The 26592-nt window shown below is 29.2% G+C and overlaps 1 protein-coding gene across 1 annotated transcript in view; it reads right to left on the bottom strand.

Annotated features, from left to right (window-relative positions):
- LOC129956574 (uncharacterized) overlaps positions 1 to 26592 on the bottom strand; it is a 634064-nt gene that overhangs the window by 231285 nt on the left and 376187 nt on the right. The window contains exon 7 of the mRNA XM_056068502.1: positions 11076 to 11315. Within this exon, the coding sequence (XP_055924477.1) occupies positions 11076 to 11315 (240 nt within the window). The remainder of the gene's footprint in view (positions 1 to 11075; positions 11316 to 26592) is intronic.

Raw genomic sequence — 26592 nt, 5'->3', positions numbered from 1 at the left:
AATAATATATTTCCTTGCCGCGTGCTTAAAAATGCCTTTATATACGTTTTACAATAATATATTTCCTTGCCGCGTGCTTAAAAATGACTTTATATACGTTTTACAATAATATATTTCCTTGCCGCGTGCTTAAAAATGCCTTTATATACGTTTTACAATAATATATTTCCTTGCCGCGTGCTTAAAAATGCCTTTATATACGTTTTACAATAATATATTTCCTTGCCGCGTGCTTAAAAATGACTTTATATACGTTTTACAATAATATATTTCCTTGCCGCGTGCTTAAAAATGCCTTTATATACGTTTTACAATAATATATTTCCTTGCCGCGTGCTTAAAAATGCCTTTATATACGTTTTACAATAATATATTTCCTTGCCGCGTGCTTAAAAATGCCTTTATATACGTTTTACAATAATATATTTCCTTGCCGCGTGCTTAAAAATGCCTTTATATACGTTTTACAATAATATATTTCCTTGCCGCGTGCTTAAAAATGACTTTATATACGTTTTACAATAATATATTTCCTTGCCGCGTGCTTAAAAATGACTTTATATACGTTTTACAATAATATATTTCCTTGCCGCGTGCTTAAAAATGCCTTTATATACGTTTTACAATAATATATTTCCTTGCCGCGTGCTTAAAAATGCCTTTATATACGTTTTACAATAATATATTTCCTTGCCGCGTGCTTAAAAATGACTTTATATACGTTTTACAATAATATATTTCCTTGCCGCGTGCTTAAAAATGCCTTTATATACGTTTTACAATAATATATTTCCTTGCCGCGTGCTTAAAAATGCCTTTATATACGTTTTACAATAATATATTTCCTTGCCGCGTGCTTAAAAATGCCTTTATATACGTTTTACAATAATATATTTCCTTGCCGCGTGCTTAAAAATGACTTTATATACGTTTTACAATAATATATTTCCTTGCCGCGTGCTTAAAAATGACTTTATATACGTTTTACAATAATATATTTCCTTGCCGCGTGCTTAAAAATGCCTTTATATACGTTTTACAATAATATATTTCCTTGCCGCGTGCTTAAAAATGCCTTTATATACGTTTTACAATAATATATTTCCTTGCCGCGTGCTTAAAAATGCCTTTATATACGTTTTACAATAATATATTTCCTTGCCGCGTGCTTAAAAATGACTTTATATACGTTTTACAATAATATATTTCCTTGCCGCGTGCTTAAAAATGCCTTTATATACGTTTTACAATAATATATTTCCTTGCCGCGTGCTTAAAAATGCCTTTATATACGTTTTACAATAATATATTTCCTTGCCGCGTGCTTAAAAATGACTTTATATACGTTTTACAATAATATATTTCCTTGCCGCGTGCTTAAAAATGCCTTTATATACGTTTTACAATAATATATTTCCTTGCCGCGTGCTTAAAAATGCCTTTATATACGTTTTACAATAATATATTTCCTTGCCGCGTGCTTAAAAATGCCTTTATATACGTTTTACAATAATATATTTCCTTGCCGCGTGCTTAAAAATGACTTTATATACGTTTTACAATAATATATTTCCTTGCCGCGTGCTTAAAAATGCCTTTATATACGTTTTACAATAATATATTTCCTTGCCGCGTGCTTAAAAATGCCTTTATATACGTTTTACAATAATATATTTCCTTGCCGCGTGCTTAAAAATGCCTTTATATACGTTTTACAATAATATATTTCCTTGCCGCGTGCTTAAAAATGCCTTTATATACGTTTTACAATAATATATTTCCTTGCCGCGTGCTTAAAAATGCCTTTATATACGTTTTACAATAATATATTTCCTTGTCGAAGTGAAATCCAGCTCGTTTTTATTTTACTACTAACATTTCATCCTAGCTATCCTTTTTGCTTTTTCGTACATATTGTACAGAGAAAGACCAGTAATCGTCAAAAAATCCGAACTCGAGATTGTGATGAATATCTGTGTTTCAAATCTTCCTGTATTTGAAAAACACATTTTTGGAAAATATCCGTCTCTGTCTGTCTGTGACAAAAATAATTCAAAAATACTTTGAGCTAGGCGGTTGAAATCTGATATATAGCCTTTACACCAAATTTATAGATTTCTGTCAAAGTTTGAGTAAAATCTATTCAGAGGAAGTTCGTTTGTTCGAGTATAAGTTAACGCGATAAATACAAAATGAAGAAAGCTAGATAGATAAGATTTAGTATAGACACCTGTCAAATTTCGAGTTAAAACCAATAGATTTGATTGTTCGTCTGGTCTGTACTTTCAGAAACATGTAAACCAGATAATTCAAAAAACACAACACAATTACTTAAATATGACTAATTAAGTATGAGAATTTTGTGTCTAAAATTGCAGTTTTAAGCCAAAACTTTGTTTCAATCTACTGTAAAAAACGTGTCTAAAACACAAATTCGATTGTCGGATACTATTAACCACATGCCAGGGATTTGTCGCCAAAAACACTCGCCAAGAATCTCACAACAGATTTACTAAAAATATTTTTAAAAAATTAGTATTTTCTATTCTGGCATGACAATTTTATTTGAAAGAACACCCGCTGGTTTTCCCATTGTTGATAATCAAAATATGAAGATGCAGCTAATTTTTTTCATGTTGAATAGGTTTCAATATAAGGCATGCTTTTAATAAAATATTTGAATTTTTCTTTTTATTTCTAGTTAAGGTTTAGCTTCCAAATCAAAAAACTCTGAAATATTTTTAAATTGTGCCATTTTTTTCTAACACTGATGCTCTATTCAGTGAGAAAATTGCATGCCTAAAGATATAGAAATAAATTTTTGTAAATACTTAGCAAAATGAACAAAAGTCTTCGAAAATATTATGAATTATATGCTTGTCAAAATTTGAAACTTAAAATATTCCTCTGGTGGAAAATATTTTGCTATATTAAAAATAAGTTGAAAAAAAAATCTAATTGAAATTTTTAGCAAACACTTAATAAAGGCATCTAATTGGACAAAATTCACTCACTTACTACTTCAGTGTGTGCGCTTTTACTTTTATAGCTCCCTTAACAGGCCATCTAAAACTTGAAAAGGATTCCATTATATTATCTCTTAATAGAACTATTACACAAATTCTTGAATATTCTACAACTTCAATTTTTTTCCCGGAAACTTTCGTTGCCGAGTCTCGAAATGGTCACCAAATTTGACACCAAAGGTGGAGTCACTGACACGGCATTCGGTCAGCATGCTAGAGATATCTCTAAAATTCTTTTTAATATTAGAAGATTTACTATGACAGGAAGTAATATAAGATATTCATAACAATATTATCGAAAGCACTGCAGGATATTTTGGAAAAAAGAATTAGTCAACATTATCCTCCTCGATCACTGAAATTGAACATTCCAAAGTTTCTTTACACTAAATAGTTTAATATTCCTTTAAATTAGAATTTGTGAAAATTCAACCAATTAGTTTGTAACTGATTAAATGACTTAAATTAATTAGGGTTGGGAAAATTAAATTCTTGAGGAATCTAGACTTCTTTACAAATTATTTATGGTAGTAAGTTATATTAAAATCATTTCTGCATTACTTCTGTGTGTTTCGTAATTTTATCTTCCATTTTTTAGAAATGATTTATTTGAAAATGACAATAATTACAAATATCCTTAAAATAATATTATATATATATATATATATATATATAAGAATAGTATATAAAATATATAATAAATATTTAAACAATAAATATGCTAAGATATCTAGTAAAAAAATTAAGTATTGGAATTTTAATTATATTAAAACTAAGGGAAAATAATGGTCTAGTAATGGACCTTAAATTGGAAAAATAATTATGATTTAGAGTTAAATCATAACTAACTTTAAATTGAAAAAAAATAATTAGAAGCTTTTACTGAAAAGAACAAAACATGTGTTCTTTAATTCACAGGTTTTAAATGATTTGTGATGAATTAAATTATTATTTGCCTTTCTTTTACAGAACACTGGAAATTTCTGGCAATTCTCGTTTATTTTAAAAGATACAGCATGAAAATGAAAAATTTTATCAAATTTAATTAAATTTACGAAAGCTATCACAATGTTGCTACTTTTGTAAGAATTTTTAGTTAATATTCTATAGCTAATGCCATTAATATAAAAAGATGGACACTGTTTCAGTCAAGTTCCATAATTTTTATTTTAATCTAGTAAGATCAACAGCGATTTAGTTCACAGGGGTTAATTATAGTTAAATATTTCAATTAAATATATCATGTACCTATGTCTCAAAGCCTCCCTCAGCAGAATATTTTTAAACAAATTTTGAGACGTATATAAGTCACATTATTATGGAAGCTATATGTCATTTTGCTCCTTGTGTATGCATTTCTATTCATATAGACATGCAGTTATATCACAGAAAAGATAGTATTGTTTAAAAATGGGTGTACTTTAAAATTTTTTCATTACTGTTTATTTTGAAATGAAATATTTATTGTAAGTATAACAAAATTACAGAAATTTTATTAAAAGTAGGTTTTATACTGACTATTTTGACACAAACAAACCAAATCGTCATATCTGAATCATCAAAAACGAAAAAAAAAAAAATGTCACTATGAAATATTAACAGCGATAATAAAAACAATTTGAATTTTATTTCAGCAGTGAAATATATTATTATAAAATATGCTTAGAATAATTTTAAAACATTAAATAAAAAAGCTAAAGACGGATTCGTTAACATCTAAGTTAGTGTTTTCAAATTATTTTTAATCCTTAGACAAAAACAATGAAATACTGCATATTGAAACATCATACATTAAGACTTTATTATTATCGCATAATCCAGCATTCATTGCAAAATAATTAATATTAACGTTACAAATATTATTATAAAATAAAAGTAAGTTTATTTCAAAATATAATATAATATTGAAAAACTGATTTTTTTAAACAAATACCAAAAGATTATATGAGTTGGCAAAAACTAAAAAAAAAAATATCGTCTGCCTTTTAAACATATTTGAAAAAAATAATTATCATTTCTAATTATTTTTCATTCATTTAATTGCAGAAAAAAATGTTTTATGATACAACTGAAGAATTTATCTTTTGATTTTTTCCAATTATATTGGTGAAAAATATCGTCTGCTTTCTTTCATTAATATTGAAATTAAGATCTTATCTCTTGCACTTTTATATATTTAAATTATAGTTATTAATCAGAATTAAAAGAATCAGTCATTATTTTTTTATACTTGTGTTATTTTTTTAACGATCGCCAATTTTTAATACAGTCTACTTTTAGTATTGCTTCAGACACCAGACTAGAGAATAACCTGATTAACGAGAGTCCAGGATCCTTCAGATTCATTAAAAATGCATTTAACTAACGAAATTCATGTTTTTCCCACAAAATATACAAAATTATAAAAAAAAATATATTGTACATGTAATAAATATTGCAGAATTTAAGTCTAAATATGAACGGCAGTCTATTTTACACTTTTACAAAGTAATGGATATCAATTTAGTATACTTTTTGACAAGTGTAAAAATAAATTTGATGATACGCTCTTTCTTCGAATAGCAAAATATTAAACCTCTTCGATAGTATTTAATCATACTTAAGAGTGAAGCCACGTTTCTAAGAAACAAATGTGTGCTCAAATTTTAAATGTGAAATATTAATGGTTACAAAGATTTTGTGTGTGTTTAGAATCATGATGAAAAAAAAAATTAGAAAAATAATTTGGTTTACTCTAAAAAAAGTGAAATAAAAACAAAGCAAATACGTTCACAAGCTGTCCAAGAAAGAAAATTTCAATAATTAAATACATTTAAGAAAACTAAAGCAGGTGCAATTTCTGTAATTTTTAAAAGCTGAATATGTTTACACAAGTTGGATAATACAAATTTCAGCTGCTTTGCATATATTTAATCAATTTTTTCAGGATATAGAACTTTAGTCCAAGCGCATTTGAATAATTTTAAAGTAAAGAAGCAAGTGTAAAAGTTTTATTCATTTTTTTTAATATTAGAAAAATTAACCATACTAAAAATAGTCGAAGATATGGGTTGCAAATTACTTTTCAGATCCTAATTGCAACGCAATTAAAACTATAACAACACCTTTAACACTAAAATCATTAATATTTATTAATTTATATAACTATATATTTTAGTATGGGGCGAAAACATTTTTCAACGCCCCACCATTTCCACCTCCTTAAACTGGATTGTTCATTCCATATTCACAGCCTAGAATTTTACTCTTTTACAGCATATTCTAGGCATGATAAAATCCAATCAAATTACTGTTGTTATTATTTTAACAAAATAGCATGTGTAAAGTGTTACAAAAACATTCCTTTATTGTTTGTAAAGATTATTGCTTTCAAGTTTAAAGTATTACACACACACGCGCGCGCACACACACATACATACATACATGCATGCACTCCTTTATTATTTATGGAGAATATTGCTTTGACGTTTAAAGAGTTATACACACATGTACACTCCTTTATTGCATGAACATATTAATGCTTTCAAGTTTAAAGTGTTACAGACATAGACACACTCCTTTATTCCTTGTGAAGATAGTGCTTTCAAGTTTAAAGTGTCACACACACACACACACACACACACACACACACACACACACACACACACACACACACACACACACACACACACACACACACTTTTATTGTTTATGGAGATTATTGCTTTCAAGTTTAAAGTATTACACTGACACATTCCTTTATTGTTTTTGGAGATTAACGTTTTACAGTTTAAATTGTTACACACATACATAAGCGCACACACTTTAATTGTTTGTGAAGATGATTAATGCTTTGCAATTTCGTTTTTAGCTATCTTTGTCAAACGCTTTTGAAAACTGCAGAAAATATAACGAATGGATTTTGGTATATCCTTAGGGAGAAAGATCGGCATTTTTAAATTTTCTGCCTCAAGAATTAGAAAAGAAATTCCTTCAGAATAAAAATATGTTTATTACATCAGACAATTCACATAGACTTTTTTTAAAAACCAAAGTTATAAGTTGTATGCTTCTTTTGATTTTGTAAAGCAAACTTTTCTATTCGGTAATATGACTATGTTGAAACGTAAAAAAATTCTTTTACATATTTATTAGATGTAATCTTGCTTTTAAAGGAAAAAAAAAACCCCTCAAAGTAAGAATGCTCAAATATTTTATAAATGTAAAAAAAAAAAAGTAATTTCTTCCATTTATTTCATCTTTCCTTTGTAACATTTTTTTTCAAATGTTGTTCTAAAAAAAAAAAAACTTTGGAATGTAAGTGACGACATTTTATCTGAAGGCAAAGAAGTTGAAAAAAAATTATAATTTTTTTTTCAGATTAAAATGGGGCGAGAAAGCGAAAAATGTCATAGCTCACCTTAAAAGCTTTTTCATCAAGTATCCAAGTTTTCCTTAAGTGCATTGATCCAAAAAATAAAATAAAATATATATTTGTAGAACACGGTATTTATTTTTTTTAAAATTTCGCCAAAGATGAAAGAAAATTGCCCAGTCATTGTTGCATAATATGTAATTCATTCAAGTGAAATTATGTTCAAATGTTTTTTCATTTGTTATGCATTTAATAAACACATAATTTAATTGATAATATCTACTAATAATAGAGATAAATGTGCATGTAAGCTGCACAGGTCAGACCATTTGATCGGTAGCTATTTAATTAGATACATGTATCCTTTGGAGGATGGAAATTTATATTTCGGAGTAATTTTTTTTTGAAATTTTGATTAGAATTGTAATGAAGTAAATAGATATTAAAAGAAATTTTTGCATTTTCTTTCGTAATAACTTCCTACATCAAACATGCAGAAAAAAGACATTTGTATCATTTTGAAATTTAAAAAGTTGGCCTTTTAAAGATAATGATTTCATTGTGGAGCATTTATATAATTTTTAATAATAATTTAATAATAATATTTAATAGTGGAGGAAATATATTAAACCAATTGATTCTCTTGCGTTATTTAAATATAAAGAAGAAGAAGGATTCTCTAACTGAACTAACTGTTAAACTGCGCATTTTTTAAAAAATAATTTTTACTTCACTCAATGGAATGTATAAAATGAAAAAAGAATTTTTAATATTATTAATTTTTCTTTAGAAGAAATTTAGGAGGTACATGGAAATACTCATTACATAATCTAATTTTTTTGTGAATTTTAAGGAATATTTGAATTTATGATGCCGTCATCAGTTTTTAAAAGAGGATTTTAACCAAGCTTTTCAGATTGTCTTTATCCTTATTATTTCAAATACCTAATTATTTTCGAAAGCACTAATAACTCTTTGTTAATTATTTATGCTATTTTTTATATTTGCCCTTTAAGCCTCTGCCATATTTCATAATTCCTCATAAAGAATAACCTAATCGCTTTCATCGAATTCTACTATCAGATGGCGCCACTTACCTCGAATCAAAATTTGATTAAATTTAATCAATTAATTTACAACTAAATTGCGAATACAAAACTTCAAAGAATTTTAGAAAATTCGGAAATGAAGGAAAGTATGATGGAATATTCACAGTTTCAGACCTAATACTATTAGAACACATCTCAGACTATATCATTTATTTGAATTGAAACTTTGGATAAAAATATCTTTCCTCTAGATTGACATGAAGCGGTCTAAAATCACCTTAACGTAAGATAACCAGAAATCTGTTTAGTTTGTAATCTTTAAAATACTTTCTGTCTGCTTTCCTGGGAAATGGCTACAGGCCGAATAGAGATAGATACATATCACGGAAAACATTCTTTTCAAGAACAGTAACTTAATGTATTGTATTTTCTTCACTCAAAAGAGAAAAAAAAATATAAGGTATCACTTATTCATTCAACAGAAAGCTGTATCAACCCCAGAATCGTTACAGCAAAGTACTTTTACACCCGGGAGTAACGACGTTGTGAAAAATTGATGAAGTAAGCTTTTGAGTTTATCGAATTGTGCTCTACCTTTCTTTGTTTACATGGCATGAAATGAAATGAATGTATTGTGTGAAGTTTGCAGTTGCAGTTATTGTTAAGTAATCGTGTCTTACAAAAGATAACTTTGAAAGTAGTTTTGCTTTTGTTTTGTTGATTGGAAGTGAACTAACACTAGAACTGTTTCTGTCAAGGGAGAATTAGAACAAATATATTTGGAAACTTCGGTATCAAACATACTTGTTCATTGACTTTAGCAAGATTAAGCTTGAAAGGTATCATGAATTTTTTATTCCATTTTGTCTGGTGTATATTTTTATTCTCAACTTTAAATATATCTGCACTTTTTAAAGACACCAAGATTTTAGTATAGGTCATCCTACTCTAAGATATTATGAGGCGTTGTTTATAATATTTTTCACTTTATATTTTACATATAAATATTTCGTGGTGTTATCCTTTATTTAATCTCTTAATGCATCTAACTGCAAACTCCAGTATATACCTGACTTTAATATTTTCGTTGCCAAATAGATTTTCAATTTATTATTTTATTTAATTTTTAATAGAAAAATTTGATAAATATTTCATGTTAAGAATACATGCTTTGAACAAATTTATAAAAGTTATTCCATGTTACTCCCCATAGTACTAAGTTTTACTTTAAATAAAGTTTTTACTTATAGTACGAGGTTCAAACCATCCCACTCTTCGTTTCAAGAACCTTGTATCGTCACTTTTGAACAATTTTTCATTGCAAAGGGTTGGTGTGCAGTGAATAACTTCAAATGAACTACAGTTAACATCGGCTTCCGTTGTGTCCGAGCTTTATTTAATTACCAGATCGAATCACTAGAACTCTAACGGTAATTAAGGGGGAATTTTTATGGTCATCATCGGTCATAATACAACCCCTCCAGTAGGAAGTATGTCCAGTCATCGTCATGGAAGTAATCAACCTTACAGCATTACTTTATTCATTAGGGAAGCGAGAACAAATCCCCATACCTACAGCTTTTTATCCGGATTTTTAAGTCCCACATCATTGGGGGTACAAAGTGAAAAAGATGAAGGTACTTTCGGGGTTCTTTATTAGGCATTCAGTTTTGTTCCTTCAGATGTATTTTTTTTTTAAGCTTTTCAATTGTTCGTCATTTTGACTCTATTATCTTATTTTAATTGGAAACTTGGATATTTATTGCTCATATAGCTCATTCAATTTTGAAAATAATTCGTGGTAATTATTCAATCTAATATCGCTGTTAACAAGAGTTTGTTATACTACTGAATAAACTGTCAGCATTTCCTCCTGCATCCTTTATTTACTATATTTTTCTTTATGTATCCTTTATTTTTATTTGTTCGTCATTTTGATCGGTTCTATTTTATTTTATTTTAATTGGAAATTTGGGTATTTATAGTTTACATGGTTAGTTCAATTTTGCAAATAATTAGCTGTAATTATTCAATCTAATATTGTTGTTAATCAGAGTTTCTTATGTTGTTAAATAAGCTATGAACATTTCCTACTATATTTTTTATCTTATCCCTATTCATGCGAAATGAACTTATCCTAGCGCAAGCGTGGATGGCTTTCGTATGTGAGAACCGACAGTATGAAGGAATTTTTTGGCCGCCATAGCAATGTGCTGTTCGAGAAGATTAGTTCCAATGGTTACTATACTTGTGTCAATTACTGCAAAGCACGGAGACAAAAAGAAGAAAGGGATTCAGCTGCCAAACGAAGGGCCAGACGGCACGGAAGAGGGAATCGAAAATCAACAAAAAATGTGGCAGTAAAGAACAGTTTTATTAAGTTTAAAGTTTCATTAAGTTATTAAGTTTAAGTTAAGTGAGCTGAGATTTAAACATATATTCATTACTGACAAGGTTAAGGTATTAAAAGAGGATAAAAAAATAAGGTAAGGTGAGAGCATATAGAATGTGTAAGAAACCCTATTTAAATCGAAACATTTTTATTGAATCTTATCGATTTAAACATTTGAGAAGAAATGAATCTTTAATAAACAAAACCTGGTGTAAATGTGCAGCAAAATTGTTTTGAAATAAAAATGTATTTACCTGAATCGAGAACATGAGCTTTTTCGAATCCTAGAATAGCTGTGTATTGGTCTTTTGAATTCTTTGGTACTAGAGTAGTCCACATGGAGCGATAGGACGTCTGCACATTGATAGCTGCGCCATCTTTGAACCATCGCACTTGCATGGCACTGGACCCTTGAGTTATGCAAGCCAGGCTCATTTCGGAATCTTCCACCACTGGCATTTTCTCGGAAGCATCGATGCTTTGGATGCTTAAAGCTAGAACAGAAATAAAAAAGAGTTATGACTTTATATTTAGATGGCGTTTAAAGCTGTAAAAAAATGAAGTTCTTTTTCTAAGGAACGTAAGACATGTTATGGGAAAAATGTTTTTTTGATACAAATATTTTTTAAGCCCGTTTTTTAAGCATAAATACAGATCTTTCGAATATACTCTTCAGAACATCTTTTATTCAGATAAATAAGCGATAAATAATATTTAGATTCTTTTATTTAACTTGGTTTCTTTCATGCTTTTAACAATCGCTTACTTTATTCCAATTTCCTTTTTCTTTCTGATGTGCTTACTCTAAAATTTTAAACAGATGTGTTTTAATGATATATTTACAACATTTTACTTTCTACAGTATTATTAGTTAATTAAGAGTAAATTAATATTTTATTGCATTTGAATTATGCATAACAAGTTTCAACTCTTAAAGAATATTAAAAAAAATTAAAGAATGAAATAATACATAAAACATTACATAACGTCTAAAAAATGAATTAAAAATTGAAAGAAAGATAAATATGGAATTCAATAAAAAATAATTTTTTGGATACACGCTTTTATTAATCCACTAAAAAGCATTTTTTTTTTTTACTTTCTCATACGCATAGCATTGGGAAGGTATTATTATCGTCAGAAAAAAATGAAACCGAGATTTTGACGAATGGAATTCCACGTTTTAGACCTCAATGAGTCCGAAGAAACACATTTCTGAAAAATGTCCATCTGTCTCTCTGTTTTTGACGAAGCTTACACAAAAAATGCTTTGATGCAGATAGATAAAATTCGGTATGTGACCTATACATCAAATTTGCAGATTCCTATGAAAGTTTGAGCATAATTCGTTCAGAGGGAGTCTGTCTGTCCGCCTCTTCGAATATAAATTAAGAAGATAACTACAAAACAAAACGAGCTAGATAGATAAAATTCGGTACACAGATTTAAAATCTATAATATAGACACCTATCAAATTTTGAAATAAATATAACAAGAAATTGAACGTCCGTCTGTCTGTACTTTTAGAAACATGTAAATGGGATAACTCGAGGTCGCAATGACTTAAAAATATCAAATTTGTTATTTGATTTTGTGACTATAATCGCAGATCTGCGTCTAATTTTTATTTCAAACTATTAAGAAAAACAGTTTTTGATTCGTTTTCGGATTCTATTAACAAATTCGATTTCGGATACTATTTACTGCATGACAGGGATTTATCGCCAAATAACTCGAAAAGGATAATACGACAGATTCAGAAAAGATGCTAAATTTAATATTTTATAAATATTGTGCGCTCGTGCTATGCAAAATATTATCTGGAATAACACCTTTATTAAAGAGTATGCGCGGGACTTTTTGGCAAACCACTTCAGCTGGTTTATAGAGATAATAGAAACAAGATTTTCTCTTGTTTATATTGCATGTATTTGTCCAAGTTTTTTCATATCTAAGGATTATTTTCCGATTAATAAAGAAAATAATTTAATTTTGTTGGCATGATTTTATATTATTGACTTTTTCACTCCAAAATATTTAGCAAAAATTATTCAGTAAAACAAAAAAGCAATTTAGCTAATCAGTTTAAAGCAATCCAAGTGACATTACATATGTGTTAACCCTTCAACGCAAAGGCCTTTTGACAGTCTGAAAATTTTTAAAAAAAATGAAATTCCAAATTAAACAAAAATGAAAATCGAGAAATAATTTAGTTTTCGAAATTAAATGAGTGTGGAAATTGTAAAATAGTTTCTAAAACGTAATGAATGTGAAAATTGCGAAACAAGATCGAAAATGAATTGAATGTGTAAATTGTGAAAAATTCCTAAAATGAAATGAAAATGGAAATTGTGATATTGTCTCTAAAGTTTAAGGAATATGAAAATTGTGAACTAGTCCTTAAAATTAAATTTAAAGTGAAATAGTGGAATAGCTTCCGAAATGAAATGAATGGGAAAATTGTGGAATTGTTTCCGAAATTAAATGAATAGGAAAATTGTAAAACAGTCCAGAATTTTTTAAAAAAAATGCTGAAATAATGAAATAATTTTCAATTTTTGTTGTCACACAATTCAGCATAAGTTGTAAAATAAATAATATTAAGATAACAAATGCCATATAAATAAACTACAAAATTTTATGTTTAAATGTTAAAAATATATTATTGAAAAACTTTGATATTTTTAAACAAATGCGAAAAGATTATAACAACCGACGAGAAATAAAAATTTTTCATCAACATTTTAAATATATGTGAAGAAATTAATTATCGTTTGTAGTTATGTTTCTTTATCTATATCTATATCTATACTTATAATAAAGCTCAATGTGTGTGTGTGTGTGTGTGTGTGTGTGTGTTGGCGCTCTACAGGCCAGGTCATTTGACATACAGCTATCACATTTGGTACATGTATACCTTAGAGGTCGGGAATGTGCACCTGGGGTCCCTTTTTTTGAAATTTTAATTAGAATTTTAATTATTAATTAAAAACTAACTTTCCCGCCAAAAAAATTTCCATTTTCCCCACCGCCAACTTTTCCGCCAAAAAACTCTTACATTTCTCCAACCACCAAATGAGTAAGGCTTCATTTTTTTTTTCTCCCAACAGTAATGAGGCTAGGGTTAACGTTTTTCGGCGGATTATTTCAAACGATTTTGTTTATTTTCTTAATGTTTGATGCATTTAAAATTAAACATTGTTAATTAATCCATGTTTCAGATTCATTCTGAAGTACTTTTGAATTGAAATAACACAGAATAAAGGAAATTAAAAATGTATAATGTGCATAGCATTACCCCAACTGGCGTAGAAAAATTCACGCATTTGCATTACCTAACTGGCGAAGAAAATTCACGCATGCGCATTGTTCTGATTGTTGTCATGACAACCACTATCAACGGATGATTTAAATTATTTTTAGGTTAGTTGCATGCTTTTATAAGTAAATTGTATTTATGTTATATATTTTTTGTATATGCTTATAGTTTTAAGTACATCGTTTTTTAAGTAGTTTTTTTCAACCTGTTTTCAATGATTGAAATTATTTTTAGGTTAGTTGCATGCTTTTGCAATTAAATTGTATTTATGTTAGTTATATATATATTTTGTATATGCTTATAGTTTTAAGTACATCGTTTTTTAAGTAGTTTTTTTAAACCAGTTTTAGACCGATTATTTTAAACGATTCATTTTATTTTCTTAGTGTTTGATGCATTTAAAATGAAACATTGTTCATGAATCGATCTGTTCATGATGAATCTGAGAAAATTTTGTTGACAAATTCTTGAGATATTACATAAATTAAGAAAGATATTCTTTAGTGTCCATAAAGTGTAAACGCTCAGTGACTCTATTATCAGTAATCATATTATTAAAAAAATGTTTTGTTTCAGTATTATTACATTAATTGCAGATTAATCATTTACACTTTAATTTAAAGCATAAATTCTACGAGGGGTAACAGAAAATGAGAGAGATACATATCACGTTATGACTGAAGGCCTTTATAATATTATGAGTGAATTATATGACTATCAAAATTTGAAGTTTTAAAATATTTTGCTGAAGAATCTATTAAAGTTGGAATTGCATAAAATATTTAATTATTAAAATTTTAACGATCATTAAGATTGGCGAACCGGCTGGTCGCCAAAGGCGGCTAGAATCAAATAAGCAGAAAAATGATTCATGATAAAAATTAATACTTTATCAATTGATGTTTTATTTATAATTTGAAAAAATATCGTCTGCTTTTCTTAATTCATTTTGGAATTAAGATCTTATTTGTTGTCTTTTTGAATATTTCAATTATAACTATTAATTGGAATATATCATCAATAATTGGGAATATATCATTAATTAAAAGAAAGATTCATCGATACATGTGTATTCACTGCATGCTATTGGTGCACTTTAACTGGATTTCAACTGAAATTAAACATAACTGGTTATATAATCTATTTTTTTTAAGATGTTTAGATGTTTGTGTATTAATTGAACGGATTTCTGGACCATTTTCAATGAAATAACAAGAAAAGTTTAGATTTCTTGATTAAAAGATTTATTTAAACAAGATTCTTTTTCGGCGATTAATCGTTGGCTTACGGTTATTACACAAATATCCATAATTGTGTTAAAGCTACAACGATTATCTTTTTTATAACAATATATTACCAGTAACGGAGTAGACGTCAAGACACCGTATCAACGAGGTTCAGTTAATCAGTTAAAAAAAAACTGCATTTAAAATGTCAAAATTTATGATGGTTGGACAAAATAGGTAAAATTATACAGAAAACTATTCTGCATATAACGGATATTACAATTTATAATTGAAAATTTGAGTAGTTGATTATTTTAGGTTTTAAGAAAACTGATATTTGATTGATAAATTGGTTGATCACTTTAAAAATCAGTTTCGCGATAACCCTTTTCTTTGGATAACAAAATATTAACTAAAACTTGCCGAGGATATTTAATTATAGTTAAAGAAGAAGTTTTCTAATCAAGAAACTAATAGCTGACTAACTGTTCTTAATGTAAAGAAGATTTTGTGATCCGCGAGTGACTGATATTTCCCTTAAACGTAAATTCTCAGGAAGAAAATAGATTTTAGAAAATAACTTTTTTTATTTTAAAAAGTGAAATAAAAGCAAAAACAAAAATTTACACTTTCGCTAATAAAATTTTAATAAAATTCGTTCGAAAGAACTAAAACACTCACAGCTTTCAGAATTTTTTAAACATTTATATTACGTATATATGTGTGTATGCATGTATTATTTATGAATAGAGGGTGGGTTACGATTATAGGGACCATAAAAGGTAAAAAAATCTATAGAAATTTTCCAAAAGTCGGGCCATAAAAATCATTTGCAATATGTAATCATCATAAAAAAAATTCTACTTTATTGTGAAATAATTTAATTTTAAAAATTAAAAGAATGTGAAAAGCGCGAAGTAACTTTCAAAACGAATGAATAGGAAAAGTTTAACCCTTTTCACTCGAAAAAGTAATTCGATGCATAATTATTCATTTAATACCTGGACTTGTTTATTGCTCCGATGAATAAATACATACAAATGTTTAAAATTGGATTACACTTAAAAATCAATCTGGATCTTTTTATGTCTGTATGTATTTTTAACAATTAAAATTGAAAAATAAATGAATAAAACATCAAAATGATGCACCGTCCTGAATGGTGCTTGAGAAAAAACTTTCGAGTGCGAAGGGTCAAATAACCAGAAGTAGAGTGTCATTAACTGGCATATACGACGATCTTCACTGCATAACTTTAACCTCAAGTTAATCGAAACCATTGACATGTTGCAATTGGCATGTATGATTTGAGCATAAATCAAAGACTAAAAGCCATAAACTAAATAAGTGCCAAAAACAGAACTGTAGAAAATTTATAAATCTGTTCGATCAGGATATCATAGAAACCCTTTCAATTTTCCTTTGAATCATAAAAGAAAACTACAAGATACTTTTGGAATTTATAACTCTATAAAACATAGATAATTTGATATTTTAACATCTAAATATTTTTAAATTTTCGGTACTTTTCTCGTTTATTACTTTTAGGCTTTAAATGATTCCATTATAATTCAAAATGAAATAATTTCTGTGAATTTTTTAAGCTTTCTATACGGTTGTTCCATGTTGGGATAGAAGCTTTTCTTACCCTTGAGGTATCTATTCTCACAATTCTTGTAATGGTAACATCATTTACCACTTTTAATCACCTACTAATTCTTTATGAGTAAAAAAGAAATAATTTTTATCAATATGCCCTGTATTGTCTCATATTATGTTAAAATGTTTCTTTCTTTAAATCTGCTATATTTTTATTCCATGTTATGTTTCATCTTTTTAATCAATCAATTCTATACATATTTCTATTATTTTTATTAATTTGAAAGAAAAAATATTTATCTTCATATACTATGTTCATTTAATTAAATATTTTAAGAAGAAATAAATTTAAAAAAAATTGAATGAAAATTGAAAATTTTTGTTTCTTTTCTCGGAATACATTTTTTTAAAACGCATGTATTTCTTCTAAATATACTTAAATTATCGGAATTTATTATTCAATTTGTTATATTAAATTATAGAAAATAGAATAAAGATATAATTAAAATGAGAATAGAATGTATCAGATAATAAATTTCTTTTGTACTTGAAAAAGTAAAGAATGGTTCTGGAAAATAATCCTTGAAACATTTTTCCTGATAAAGTTCCTTTTTACAAATATTTAATATCAGAAAGATAAAAATGAGCTCAAGTCTTAATCCGGATTTGAGTGGAACTGAATTCAAACATTCTGTTACATTTCCCCACTCAAAATTTTATCTCAAATTTTTGACATTAGCGACCTCCTAACATCACATTGAAGAGCCACTGTTCAATTTGTCTTATCAAGAATACCAAAAATTCGCAAATCCTTTACTTGTTACTTCTTACATGTACCAACAAAACATAAAAATAATACAATTTTTTTCGCTAGATAACGAGGTCTTTTACCAAGCTTCTCTAATTGCATTCGGCATATCTGCCTCGCAGTGTTTTAGCAATATTACTTCGCATTTTCGCTTTTAGTATAGGGATTATTTTCTTTCTCAAACATCAAAATACTGTTCTTCCGTGGTAAACTGTAGCAAAGCTAAGAAAAAAAAATCCTGTTTGGATTTAATATTATAGTAGAGTTTAGATAAAAGAATTCCTACTTCGTAAAGAAAAACAAAACAAAATAGAAATATCGTCTGCTAAACTAGACAAAAAAACAAACATACAGTCATTTTTCAGATTGGCTTTTCATTTCCAACTTGGAAATGAAAAGGAAAATTATGTTTTTTTTTTAATTCTTTTATAAATTTGGATAAGAATGTTAAAAATGAAAATGTAAATGAATTTCTAGATTGAGTTAAAGTTTTGTAATTTACTTAGTATTAGCTTTCTTAATATTTAACTTCCTAAATTACAACTGCAAATCTGATATTAAAATTCCATTTATTTATTTACAGAGTTTTTATCTTTAAATACTCGTAGCAGCCGAAATATAAGATGTCTAAGTTCTGCCAGTATTATAAAATTATTTAGAAACGAGAAAAGGGAAGAAACAACAATCGTAGCAAATGTGACATTTTTCTTGAAACCACTTATTACTAACATGGCACCTTAAAATGTATTTTTTCTATTTGTTTATTTCCCTTCAATTTTCAATTTCCTTTATTAATAGATGACGCTAGATGTGGTCTGATTGTATAAAAATTATTAATCGTTAGTTATATTATGAAATGAAGATGTTTAAATCATATGGTTGTTTTCATTAAAAAAAAATTGTGTATCGGATATTTTGAATAAATCGCAAGTTTAAAGCAACACATCAAAGTTGATATCTGAATCCTAACACCTTAAATATTTATAAATATATGACACAAAATCAAATATCCTCCGATTCGTAATCAATGGATCTCACATTCAAATTTATTTACTTTAGTAGATCTATTAGAAGCAAGTAAATATATTACTTTCTGCATCTTGTAGTTCTATTTTTAATGTAATTTTGTAATAAATACATAATTGCTAGGCATCCTACGCGTTCAGTCAATTTATATATTAAAATTAAAGCATCTAAAATTGTACTTTTATCATATTCATCAAAAGTTCATAATATTTGCCAACATACGATAATATAATTTCTGTAAAGATGGTAAATAATTGCTTAACTAGATATTAACAATTTCAACAAACTTTTCTAAACAAATTCCTCATCAAATTAATTGTGGGTATCAAATTAGAATAAAAATTAACATCGCGCCATTTTAATAGCCTTACATCTTGTTTATCTATTGTAAAGGTAGAGTTTCCAAATGGAATCGAATCCAATGGCAAAATCGTGATGAAAAATGTAATTGTCCGGATCATTTATCTTCTAATAAGACCTTGTATTTTTCTGTATTGGAGATTCAGGTTTTTATTCCTTATGCAAATTGTGGAAATAATTTATAAAATTCTTCACACAGAATTTTCAATAAAGAAAAAAAATCAAGTGTTTAAATTTCACGTAGACAAAGGGAAATGGTTTGAATGTAATTAATTAAAAATGTAATAATTTTTTTTTCAAAAGTAAAGAAAAAAATTGATTTTTCTTTAAATTAAGTAAATGGAATCATGACATTTTAGTTTTAAAAAGGTACAAAAATTATATTTGTGCATTTTTTCAAATGTTGCCGTGGAACAATGTCAATTGTTTCAATTTTCAATTAATAAAAAACTAATTTCTATGCACACAGTTTAAGCATCCAATATATATTTGTACCATACTTTTTTTTATCTGTTTTAAATGGTACAGTTGTAGAGCGCCGATGTATACAGGGTGTTTCAGTGAACCGTTTCAGAACTTCTTAGAGGGGTAGGGTACATCCTGACAACTCGAAATCATATAGCAATGTCGGGTCGGAAATGCTATCCTGAAGCAGTGTTGTACACAGAAGCCCCATAAAGAAAAGAGACCGTAAATGAGAAATCGTTTTAATAATACATGAAAAGAAGCAAAAGGTACATGGATTAAAGTAAGTGTTCGAAATTTCTTCCACGGGCTACAATGCACGCCTCACATCACTGACGCATGGGCATCCGAACATTCTGGAATACTCCAGGCATATCTCGAATCTCTCCGGCAGCTACTGCGATTCTTGCAACGAGCTCCTCAGCAGTGTCAACAGAGGTGTCATAAACTAGCGATTTCATATGACCCCAGAAATAAAAATCAAGACATGATAAGTCGGGTGACCGATCAGGCCAACGCACGGGATCCCCACGTCTGATCCACCGTTGACCAAATGTGACATCCAGGTAGTTACGAACATCTTCGCCATAATGGGCAGGGGCTACATCGTGTTGGAACCACATTGTCTGTAGCACATTTTCCCAGGTACCACTGAGCGAAAGCAATACGAGGTACATAATCCTCCGGTTTCTGTGTCTGGACACGCTGCACGTGAAACGGACGCATATCTTCTGCTCGGAGAATCCTCCAGACGCTGATTCCCCTGTACATGCTGCAGCACATTCTGTTCGGCGTCTGCAGTCCGTGTTGTTCTTACTCTGTCCCTGTGAGCTCTTTCTAATGAACCTGTCTCAGCTAACCTCTGGTGCAGTCTTGCAAAGAAGTTATGACTGGGAATACGCCTCGTTGGATATCGTTCCGCGAAAAAACGCTGTGCGGCTGGCCCACTACAATTTGCAGTCCCATACGCCAAATGAATATCGGCTAACTCTACGATCGTGTAATCATCCATGCTACTAACTTGGCGTTCTTGTGCGAAATGAAGATTCCCTGCACGAAAGCTCGGACTTTTCGCACAACGCCATCTACCGCGTCAGGAAAGCATTTCTGACTGCCCATGGGTATATGATTTTGGTTCGTTAGGATGTACCCTACCCCTCTTAGAAGTTCTGAAACGGTTCACTGAAACACCCTGTATAAGCATTGACACATTCAAACACGTACGCTCACACACATCAATTAACTTAAAATGCTCAACAACATTGGCAAAACATCGTCACAGTAACATCGCAATTCAGAATAATATCGAGGAAATATCGAACAATATATTAGAAAAATCAGATACATTTTCACACAAAATCCACTTTATTATTAGTAAAAAAAATCATGAAAGTAAGCAAAAAACTTTTGTTTTCAGATAGAAAAGAATATTAAATTATATTACAAATAATTAATTTTTTTGTGGGAACATCTTCATGCATGTTTGTTAGCTTGGCGATTAAACCTTGGCGATGAAACTTTAGTTTTGACGATTAAACCTTGACATGTGGTTAATTGTACCCCAAATTTGAGTTTCAGATGCATCTTTTCCGTACAAATGGAACGAAAATTCGATGCAGAGTTACAAATATAGTCACAAAATCAAATATCAAAATTGATCTATTTAAATTATTGCGTTAACTTACTTGATATACAGACCTACGAATTTGGTTCCAAATATGAAAAGTGTATATACTTTAGATGCTAAATTTATACCAAATTATATCCATCTAGCTTTTTCCGTTTTGTATTTATCGTGTTCATTTATATTCAACTATCTGGACACACAGACTTCTTCTGAATAGATTTCGCTCAACATCTGATAAAAATCTACAAATTTTGGGGAAAGACAACATGCCATTTTTCATCCATTCAATTCAAAGCGTTTTTGAGTTATCGTGTTCACAAACAGACAGACAGACAGACAGTGTTTTTCAGCTATAGAAAAGTCTAAACCTTACAGATGAAATTCGTCAAAATCTCGAATTTGAATTTTTTTAATACTTACAATACTTTCTGTAATCTTCACAAACGCGAAAATAAAAAAAAAGTTAGTTCAATCAAGTGTTTCTATTGTAAACCAAACAAATTTAATTTCTTCCCATTTGCCTAATTTAAATTCATAATTCAACTTAAGTGGTGCATTTCCATTGCAGACTAATTACATTGCTAATATTAGAGTTTCTTGCTTTGTATGTAGACTGACAATGGAATGATGTCTCGCCGCTGTCCCAATCAACTAGACGTGAAATTAGTTCCTTCCTTTTCTTCTGAGTTGTTGGTCTGACTAGCGCACACGTGTTGTTCTTTTGTCATCCGAGAACCAGTTATTTCCTCCAGCGAATAGTCGCGGAACAAACAATCTTCCACGGAACAAAGAGCAGTCATTTTTGTGTTTTCCTGAAGACGAAAGACAAAACCCTACCAAACAGATCATGTCTTCCAACGCTTTCAGCACTTTTCTTTCTATAGAACGCGCGGCTGGGTGAAATTCGAAGATGTCTCTCTCTCGTTCATACTTCTATAGAGCGATCAGAAAATTGATCGAGGAACCAGAAAGAAATATGAAACTCTTCTCCTTCTTGGTCGAAAAGATCTTTCGTCCAGCGGCATCAGCTCTCCAGGGGGAGGGGATGGAACACAGGAATGGGGGGTGAGAAATCGATGGGAAATGGCAGCTGGTCAAAGAACCAGATGGCCTACTCGGAATATTCGCGAGTGCATGGTTATTATTCAATTTTGTAGATGGAAATGAAATCCTCGTTTTTTATTTCTTACCATCCGTGTCTACTTCTTTTTTCTTTTTTGAAGAGAAAAATATAAACAAAATAAAAATATTAAAAAAAAGAAGAGGCATCCAGAGCTGAGGTTCGATTTTGCTTTAAAGTTTGGTGGCGTTTCCGTATCTACTTAATATTCGAAGCTTTTCTCTGGAAAAACTTATGAATCGCAGATTTTTTTTTTCCCTTCAGGATTTTTTGGAAAAATACGTGTCCTTTTTTTATAGGATGGAAGAGCTATGGGTTCTTTGTGATAGCTGCGTATATATTTGTTGACTAAACTGGTTATGGAAGTTTATATAGTATACTTTATTATTTGGTCTATGGAGATATTTTTTTCAGATATAAATTTTTTACCACTTCTTTCTATATGGTTATATTCACAGTAATATATTCCGAGCCTATTATTATGGTTTTTCGCTATACTTTATTGTAACTAAAATCTTCCATTATGCATCTTGCAATGTATCTAAGTTAAAAAAAAAAAAAAATTCAGGATGAAAAATTTTATTTTTCTACACCAAGATATTGTGAATTTGTTTTAAAGAGTGATAAAGAAGAATTATTATTTTTTTTTATGTACTCTTTGCGGACTTAATTCCTTTTTAAATTGAATCAGTAAAAGGAGATTCGAGAATATATGATGGAATAATTTTTTTTTTTTTTTAGCAACCAACAAGTTTTTATGATATGAAGAAGCCTTCTAGTAATCTAAAGTATCTGCAGGGGAAAAATTGTTTAACAATCCACTATGAAGCTGAAAATAATTCAACAATTTTTTCAGTTCATTTCGGAAAACAAAAATATCTCCTTCAAACTGGACTAATCAAAAGACATAGTTGCAACCAACACTTACTATTGTATAATAATATAATTTAAAAGTATATCTTAATGCTTACATGCTGTATCCTTGGCACAGTTAATAAAAATTGCATCCTTGTATTATATAATACTAGCCGCCTTTGGCGACCAGCCGGTTCGCCAATCTTAATGCTCGTTAAAATTTTAATAATTAACTATTTTATGTAATTCCTACTTTAATAGCTTCTTCATCAAATATTTTAAAGCTTCAAATTTTGATAGTCATGTAATTCGCTCATAATAATATAAAGTCCTTCAGCCATAACATAATATGTATCTCTCTAATTTTCTGTTAGTTCCGGTAGAATTTATGCTTAAAATTAAAATGGAAATGACTAAACTGCAATTAATATAATAATATTTTTTACTGAAACAAAGCATTTTTTTTAATAATATGCTTACTGATAATAGAGTCGCTGAGCGTTTAAACTTTATGGGCACTAAAGAATATTTTTATTAAGTTATGCAATATCTCAAGAATTTGTCAACAAAATTTTCTCAGATTCATCATGAACAGATCGATTCATTAACAATGTTTCATTTTAAATGCATGAAACTTTAAGAAAATAAAATGAATCGTTTAAAATAATCGGTCGAAAACAGGTTTAAAAAACTTCTTAAAAAACGATGTACTTAAAACTATAAGCATATACAAAAAATATATAACATAAATACAATTTACTTACAAAAGCATGCAACTAACCTAAAAATAATTTAAATAATTGAAAACAGGTTAAAAAAATCTACTTAAAAAACGATGTACTTAAAACTATAAGCATATACAAAAAATATATAACTAACATAAATACAATTTACTTACAAAAGCATACAACTAACCTAAAAATAATTTAAATCATCCATTGGTAACGGTTGTCATGGCAACAATCAGAATGCGCATGCGTGAATTTTCTTCGCCAGCTCCGGTCACGCAAATGCATGAATTTTTCTACGCCAGTTGGGGTAACGCTATGCAGATTATACATTTTTAATTTCCTTTATTCTGTGTTATTTTAATTCAAAACTACTTCAGAATGAATCTGAAACATGGATTAATTAACAATGTTTAATTTTAAATGCATAAAACATTAAGAAAATAATCAGAATCGTTTTAAATAATCCGCCGAAAAATCTTAACCCTAGCCTCATTACTGTTGGGAGAAAAAAACATTGAAGCCTTACTCATTTGGCGGTGGGGAAAATGGAAGATTTTTTTGGCGGAAAAGTTGGCGGTGGGAAAATGGAAGATTTTTTTGGCGGGAAAGTTAGTTTTTAATTAATAATTAAAATTCTAATTAAAATTTCAAAAAAAGGGACCCCAGGTGCACATTCCCGACCTCTAAGGTATACATGTACCAAATTTGATAGCTGTATGCCAAATGACCTGGCCTGTAGAGCGCCAACACACACACACACACACATTGAGCTTTATTATAAGTATAGACTAGCCGCCTTTGGCGACCAGCCGGTTCGCCAATCTTAATGTTCGTTAAAATTTTAATAATTAAATATTTTATGCAATTTCTACTTTAATAGCTTCTTCATCAAAATATTTTAAAACTTCAAATTTTGATTATCATATAATTCATTCATAATATTATAAAGACCTTCAGTCATAACGTAATATGTATCTCTCTCATTTTCTGTTAGCACCCGTAGAATTTATGCTTTAAATTAAAGTGGAAAGAATTAATCTTCAATAAATATAATAATATTTTTTACTGAAACAAAGCATTTTTTTATAATCTGATTACTGAAAATAGAGTCACTCAGCGTTTAAACTTTATGGGCACTAAAGAATATCTTTTTTAATTTATGTAATATCTCAAGAGTTGGTCACCAAAATTTTCTTAGATTCATTATGAGCAGATCGATTAATTAACAATGTTTAAATTTAAATGCATCAAACACTAAGAAAATAAAACGAATCGTTTAAAATAAACGATTGAAAACAGGTTTTAAAAAAACTACTTAAAAACGATGTACTTAAAACTATAAACATATACAAAAAATATATAACTAACATAAATACAATTTACTTACAAAAGCATGCAACTAACCCAAAAATAATTTAAATCATCCATTGATAACGTTGGCATGGCAACAATCAGGACAGAATGCGCATGCGTGAATTTTCTTCGCCGGTTACGTAACGCAAATACGTGATTTTTTCTACGCCAGTTGGGGTAACGCTATGCGGATTAGAAATTTTTAATTTCCTTTATTCTGTTTTATTTTAATTCAAAAGTACTTCAGAATGAATCTGAAAGATCGATTCATTAACAATGTTTAATTTTAAATGCATCAAACATTAAGAAAATAAACAGAACCGATTGAAATAATCCGCTGAAAAATGTTAACCCTAGCCTCATTACTGTTGGGAGAAATAAAAAACTGAAGCCTTTTTCGTTTGGTGATGGGGGAAATGAAGATTTTTTTGGCGGAAAAGTTGGCGGTGGGGAAAATGGAAAAATTTTTTTGGCGGGAAAGTTAGTTTTTAATTAATAATTAAAATTCTAATTAAAAATTCGAAAAAAGAAACCCCAGGTGCACATTCCCAACCTCCAAGGTATACATGTACCAAATTTGGTAGCTGTATGTCAAACGGTCTGGCCTGTAGAGCGCCAACACACACACACACACACACACACACATTGAGCTTTATTATAAGTATAGATTAATAACTAGTAATGTTTGGCGACCAGCTTGTTCGCCAAGGATATGAAATATTTTTTGACCAGCTTGTTCGCCAAGGATATGAAATATTTTTTGACCAGCTTGTTCGCCAAGGATATGAAATATTTTTTGACCAGCTTGTTCGCCAAGGATATGAAATATAGGGTGTTCATTAATTATTGTCGGGGTTTTCGTACCTCATAACTTTCGAATAAAAAATATTACGCAAAAACCGATTACATATTCGTAAATTACAACTCAAAGAATTTTATTAATGATATTAAAATGTAAAGCTTGCACAATTTGCACTTTGTAGGCATTCAGTTGAAGGCGGTTATCTAGAACGTTTTCCCGCTCCCTTTCGGTGTAGAACGCTACTAGTTTCCTGAAATTGTGTTAACCAGCGTCTGATAGAATTATCCGAAGGAGGATTTTTCTTGTACGTGGTCCTGAAGCGAAGTTGAGTAGTTATGACTGATTCAGTTTTGAAAAACCGCAATACACACATTGCTTTTTCTTGCACGGTCGCCATTTTTATTTATGACGTCATAATTACCCAGACTGCAAATTCGCTAAGATCGCATTGTTGCCACGTAAAATTCTTTGAGTTGTAAT

Source organism: Argiope bruennichi, chromosome 11 (assembly GCF_947563725.1).
Source record: "Argiope bruennichi chromosome 11, qqArgBrue1.1, whole genome shotgun sequence".
Taxonomy (NCBI): domain Eukaryota; kingdom Metazoa; phylum Arthropoda; class Arachnida; order Araneae; family Araneidae; genus Argiope; species Argiope bruennichi.
Note: the sequence above shows the minus strand (reverse complement) of the source record. Positions and strands in the feature narration are given on the sequence as shown.